This window comes from Poecilia formosa, unplaced genomic scaffold, assembly GCF_000485575.1.
Source record: "Poecilia formosa unplaced genomic scaffold, Poecilia_formosa-5.1.2 Scaffold240, whole genome shotgun sequence".
NCBI lineage: Eukaryota > Metazoa > Chordata > Actinopteri > Cyprinodontiformes > Poeciliidae > Poecilia > Poecilia formosa.
In genome coordinates this window covers 451,483-457,721 of record NW_006800179.1, presented here as the reverse complement: position 1 = coordinate 457,721, position 6,239 = coordinate 451,483, and the positions used below count along the sequence as shown (strand labels likewise).

General features: G+C 41.8%; 2 protein-coding genes across 2 annotated transcripts in view; one reads left to right on the top strand and one right to left on the bottom strand.

Annotated features, from left to right (window-relative positions):
* The window catches only part of prpf38a (pre-mRNA processing factor 38A), a 6,783-nt gene extending 5,422 nt beyond the window's left edge, over positions 1 to 1,361 (top strand). Inside the window, exons 9-10 of the mRNA XM_007569375.2 lie at positions 360 to 408; positions 812 to 1,361. Of these exons, the coding sequence (XP_007569437.1) occupies positions 360 to 408; positions 812 to 857 (95 nt within the window). The 3' untranslated portion in view covers positions 858 to 1,361. The remainder of the gene's footprint in view (positions 1 to 359; positions 409 to 811) is intronic.
* A 364-nt stretch (positions 1,362 to 1,725) lies between these two features.
* LOC103149972 (interferon-induced protein with tetratricopeptide repeats 1-like) lies at positions 1,726 to 5,962 on the bottom strand. The gene is made up of 2 exons (XM_007569374.2): positions 5,414 to 5,962; positions 1,726 to 3,941 (listed from the first exon to the last, which is right to left on the bottom strand). Exons 1-2 carry the CDS (start codon positions 5,416 to 5,418, stop codon positions 2,645 to 2,647), a joined length of 1,302 nt encoding a protein of 433 aa, XP_007569436.1. The 5' UTR covers positions 5,419 to 5,962; the 3' UTR covers positions 1,726 to 2,644.
* Between the last annotated feature and the right edge of the window lie 277 nt (positions 5,963 to 6,239).

Below are 6,239 nucleotides of genomic sequence, written 5' to 3'. Positions count from 1 at the left end.
GGGTTGGTCATGTGATGTCAGGTCGGTCATGTGACGTCGGGTTGGTCACGTGACGTCGGGTTGGTCACGTGATGTCAGGTTGGTCATGTGACGTCAGGTTGGTCATGTGACGTCGGGTCGGTCATGTGACCCAGCTTCCTGCTTCTGCAGGAGCTGCTCAGTTTGGTAAATCCTGAATAATCCCTGAACTCACTCAGGATGTTCTTCCTTCTGCAGCGGCTGCAGCTGAATCCGTCACTTTGTTTTGTTTTAACATTTTAAACCTGCAGCTTCAGTTTGAGTTCAGATCTTAAAGCAGCAGGATAGATGTTTTCTCCTGCTGCATGATGGGAAATAAATGACAGCTGTTTGTTCATCAGGTCACCACAGAAGCCACAGACATCGGAGCCACTCCAAAACCCCGGAGCGGTGAGTCCGGATCGCTTCCGTCTCCAGCAGGTTTAATCTGAATCAAGTTTAGCTACAAAAATAATTTTCATTTGGCAGCAGAAACTCCTGCTGGACGCCTTCCTGGGTAAAAACCAGTGGGTTTAAACTGCTGAAGTTTCAAACTGCTGTTCCAGTTTAAAACATTAGCTGTGACATTTCATATTTCATATCATCAGAATTAAAGTGTTTAAAACACTGAAGCAGTAAAATCAGGGTTTAAGTTTCCTGTTTGTGTAGATTTATCCCTGACTTTATCTCATAAACTGTATTTTTACCACTTTGTCTTTAGACTCGTTCAGTTTTTTCCATTAAAATCAGTAAATCCTGATTTCTGTTCCTGGTTCTGTTGGACTGAAAGGTTCTGTTTGCTTTATTCTCACAGCAGTTCCAAAAAGAGCCACAAGAAGAGCCGGAGAGGAAACGACTGACCTGAGTCCCTCTGAACGTTTTTACTTCATCCTCCACCAAACTCTTCCTTTCAATCTTGTACTTGACTTTTTATTTTTATTCTTATTCCAGCAGTTTCAGGTTCTGATCATCTGGACCTCTGATGGTTCTGGAAACAAAACAAAACGATTTTCTCCAGATGCTTTAGGCGCCTCAGATAAAACTGTAAATAGTGAAATGTTGTTTTTTTTTGAGTTTCTGAACAATGAAAACATCCCAGAAATAAAAACCTTGTAATAAGATGATGTTTTAATGTGTTGAGTAAGTTAACAGAACCTTTCAGGTGAAATAAAACGAATATTGGAAAAGCTGATGGATGTGATACGGCTGGCGTCGCCTTTTGCTAGTTTTTAAGAAGCTGAAAATCGTTTTTAAAAGGCGGAGCTGAAGCTCAAGTTTCACAAATGTTGGTTAAGAAATATAACTAAGTTCAATTTAATCCTGTTTGTGTTTTAATTTATAAATAAAACATTCAATTAATTTTCTGTTGGGATAAAAATGTTCTGTAAACCTTGCAGATTTTATTTTATCGCAAGTGATCAGATTCTTTTGTTTTTTAGTTCTTAAACAGAAATGTCAGGCCACTAAGACCTGGGTTGGGCTTTTCTTTTCATTGTCTCTGCATCAGTGCGGTTTGACACGAGGTTCTGCTGAGGTTCTGCTGAGGTTCTGGTTGGGCCGGTTGCTTCACAGCAGCCTTCAGGTTGTCTGGATCGGCGGTTCTGGTGTTTCTTATCTTCCTCTTAATGATCCATGAGGGAAAAAAAAATCTGGATTCATAATATAATATAATCTCTGCTATCATTGTTCAGGATTAAACCCGTAAAATGAAAATTACAAAAATGTTTCATGTTAAATTTTCATTTTAATTTCAAATGTTGAAGCATAAACAGATTAAACGGTTAGCAGAGCTGGAAAAGCTGCAGTGCAAGCTCTGATTGGCTGAACTGGTAAATAAAATACTGCTGTCATGTTTATTATTTTTAATTATACAGACAACAGGCAAGTCTTTATATTTTATTGTTTACATCAGAATAAAAAGTGAACACAGATTATATCAGCTGGATTATGAAAGACATTAAAACTAGATTATTAAATCTTGACCCTTATGGACGAGTGAAGCTATTAGTGAATTAATCTCACGCTCAGGTTGCTGTTAGATGCTTTTACGCCATCTAGTGGTCGAAGTGTGCAATGGGCCGACCGCATTAAAGTTTGCTGATTAACTCGGTAAATAATCCTGACTTAGGATGACAAATGTCTTCTATGAATAATGTATGAAAACAGGTGAATGTACCCATAATTCTAAGTTATTTCTCATTTGGTGTTTGAAGCTTTTTAGCGACAGCAACTAAGGAATGAAAATTAGTAATACTAAGGAGCAAAACGTATAGTTGTAGGATTTACACCTATAAACGTATTTTATAGTTGTAAATGTATTTTGATTATGCAACTTTGATTCCAAATATCACTTTAGATTACAAGAACAAATATTTCTATAGTGAATTATTTTCATAAGTATATATAACCTAACACATTTTTTAAATTGTAAAATTGGATAAAAGCATTTAAGACGGTATGTAAAGGGTTATTTTATTTTTAATTTGGCTCTATTGGAAACCCTGCAAAATGATTGGACTGACAGCAAAAACACCAGTAATTAAATTTATGCACAATTAGATATAAATTCAGTGATTATGAGTTAGAACTAGAATATTATTCAGACGGTCAGAATGATCATTGGATCTGATCTTTGAAAGTCTTGCTTTCACACAGTCTGGACACCTTCCAGGTTTTCCAGAAACTCCCGGATCTCTGGGAGCATTCTGGACCGTCCGCGGTCTCGGATCCTCTCCAGCGCCTTGATGCTGTTCATCCGGGAGAAAGACTCGTGGTTAATGGCTGCAGCCTTCATGTGATACTCAATCGACTTGTTCCATTCCTGCCGGTCGAAGTTGAGGTACTTGGCGTAGCAGTTGTAAACACACTGTTGGTCTGAAGGATCCAAAGATTTCTGCAGCAACTCCTTGTAGATCTGATCTGGTTTCATCAGCCCACGACCAGACTTGGCCCACACACTTGCAAAGTCCAACTTCTTTGTTAAACAAGACTCAGGGTAGCAAGAGATGACATCCTCCAACAAGCTGATTGCTCGGTCAAACATTCTTTGACTTGGGCGTCCGTTTCTGGAAAAAACTATCTTCCATTTGTAGGCAAGAGCGGCACATCTCTTCAGGTACCGGGAATCTGGATCCTTTGTGAGGGCCCTTTCTGCCACGTCGATCACATCGTCGTAGGATTCGATTTGTCTGTAGATCCTCAGCAGGGGTTTGATGCCACTGTAGCTGCTGACAGGGTTCAGTAAAATCTTCTCGGACAACTCCTGTGCTTCCTCTTTAACTTGCTCACCTCTCTTGGCTCGTTGTTTCAGGTCGACGGCAGCGAGGTACAAGTTTTCTGGATCTTCTTCTCTGGCTACCCTTAGATCCTCCCAGACGTCAGGCTCTGGTTCCACGTCGCGATGCTTGAAGGTGCTCAGCAGACCGATCATACGGCTGCTCCGCCACTCCACGGTGTCCGGCTGCATCCGGATGGCTCTCTGGAAGAGCTCTAAAGCCTGCTGCTGCTTCTCTTTATCAAACCTCATCAGGGTCCAGGCCTTTTCAGCTAAGACCTCTGGATAGAGATCTCCCTTCTTCTTCCTCATCAGGCCGTCGACCTTTGACAGGTAGTCTTCACTCTTCTCATCTTCTCCCAGGTGATGGTGCAGCCAGGCCAGATTCCCAAAGTTCACCATCAACCAGGGACCTTCATCAGCGTTTTTCTGCCTCTGGAAGGTCTCAGCGGCCCGGTTGAAGAGGTTCAGGGCGTCTTTACTAGAGCCCAGTTTGTACTGGATGAAGCCCAGCAGGTTGTAGATGTGACCCAGCCAGACGTTTCCCTCTTCAGTGCCGACATCCTCCAGCTCATATCTGATACGGAACAGTTGTCCCCTGCTGGGGTCCAGATCCCAGGTGAAGTGGCACTCCAAGGCCTTCAGTCTGGACTGCAGACTCTGAGGAGAACTGATAAAAATCATAAAAACAAAACATTAATGAAGTTAAAGAGCTTTAGACAGTGGGAATTAAAAATAAAACAAGTATCGTTTGTGCTTTCTTCCACTAATTTTACATTTCTCTATTCCTGCTCCTGCACTTTCTTCTTTTATCTGACTTTCTCTGCTCGGAGCGGCAAAAAATGTATGGTTGAAAAAAAAAGTTAGGATAGGTCTTTTATCTATACAAAGCATGTTCATTACAAAATTTGATATACAAAATCATTCTTAGGCAATGAGATTTTAGTCTGCTCAATTCTTGTTTTAGGGCTTCTTGTCACTTTAAATCCAAATAAGCTGATAGTGGAAACAGTTTGGAAAAACAGAAGTGGAGTCTCCTGCACAAGTGGTTTCTGGTTGGTAGGTCTAAAATAACACTTGCTCTTTCCAGCAGCCATTGTACAGCGCATACAGCGGTAAAACCAGCTGACCAAATGTGTTGGAGCTCAGCTTGAGTTGCTAGGTGATGGGCGGAGCTCTTCTGCGGTTGCTAGGTGACGGGCGGCGCTTTTCTGCGGTTGCTAGGTGACGGGCGGCGCTCTTCTGCAGTTGCTAGGTGACGGGCGGAGCTCTTCTGCAGCTGCTAGGTGACGGACGGAGCTCTTCTGCGGTTGCTAGGTGATGGGCGGAGCTCTTCCGGGGTTGCTAGGTGATGGGTGGAGCTCTTCCGGGGTTGCTAGGTGATGGGTGGGGCTCTTCCGGGGTTGCTAGGTGACGGGCGGAGCTCTTCTGCGGTTGCTAGGTGACGGGCGGAGCTCTTCCGGGGTTGCTAGGTGACGGGCAGCGCTCTTCTGCAGTTGCTAGGTGACGGGCGGAGCTCTTCTGCAGTTGCTGGGTGACGGCGGAGCTCTTCTGGGGTTGCTAGGTGACGGGCGGAGCTCTTCTGCAGTTGCTAGGTGACAGCGGAGCTCTTCTGGGGTTGCTAGATAACCGAGCAGTGCCGATCGAATGTGACTAAATACCTGAGTGTTTTATTAAGTGTTTTTTTTAGAAGCACCAGTGACACAAATGTATCAAAACATGGAAAATGTGAAATTTGCATTAAAGGACCTTTTATTATTTTAAACAATAAATAACTGTCTGACTACATGTAAAAGTTCCCTACAATAGGCATCTCTGCTGTTCTGTGAAGATATATTAACTATTTTACAACATAAGCAGGTTTATGTGTAAACAGAGTAAAGAAGCCATGGATATGGACCCCTGATAAAACCTCTGGCCAAGTTACGCCCTGGTAGCACATGGTTTTGGTTATAATCTTCCAAGACAATGTATTTCTATAATTAGCTTTGGTAAAAATAACAACAATAAATTAACATAATTATAAAATGAATTTTTCCTTATCGTTTCTCCATCTGACTCCCCTATATCGGAGTATATAAATACAAAAATAGGAATTATTGGTGAAAATGTGAGGTTATTGTCATTAACTTCGTCACTCACCTCATCTTCCAGCTGTTTTCTCTGTAGATCTGGAGGTTTTGTCTCTTCTGGAGTTTTTCTGATGATCTGTAAGAGGCGCAGCTGCGGAATGGTCGCACGGCGCTCGCGCTGAGGTTTATTGTCGGGATGACGTCACGCGGTGACGGGCGAAGCAGGACAGAGCGAGTTTATAGAGAAGAAGAGCGACGTCGCTTCAGTCAGACGAACCTTAAGTTTCATTTTTCCGGGATCGAAACCTCAGCACTGAAACGAAACTTTGGGTCAGCAGGTTTTCTGGCGTCATGTTTTGGTCGGATTGTTTCCAGAGCTCCAACATGGCGGCTGGTCCATGGATGTTTTTAATATTAGATTTTATAAAACAAAGATGGAAAAACTAAACAAACTAAACAAAGAGTTTGGTCCCTCATCTTATTGTTTTAATCGCCACAGCAGTGTTGAGCTCCAGCCCAAGTCCCAAGTAAAAAAGGAGAAATACAAGAAAGCAGTGCGACAGTCAAAAATGAAAAGGCTATGTTCAGTAAATAAACACATCTATAACTTAAAGAACAATACACTTTTTATAGACTTTGGTCAAATCTTTAGAATTTACTACATCTGGCTTACATTGCAAAAAAAATAAAAAATATGACTACATACATATTCAGCTGTTACACAAAACTTGTTTTATCACAAATCTATTATTGTATTAATTTATTTATGGAAATAAAGTAAGACAACTGAACAGTTCATGAGCAGTGAATGCTGTTTCTTTTGCTGGGGTTGTGCGTCTTACGTCATCACGTCGAGTGTAAATGTAGCTTTCTGCCGGTTCTTCCTGCTTGTTTTT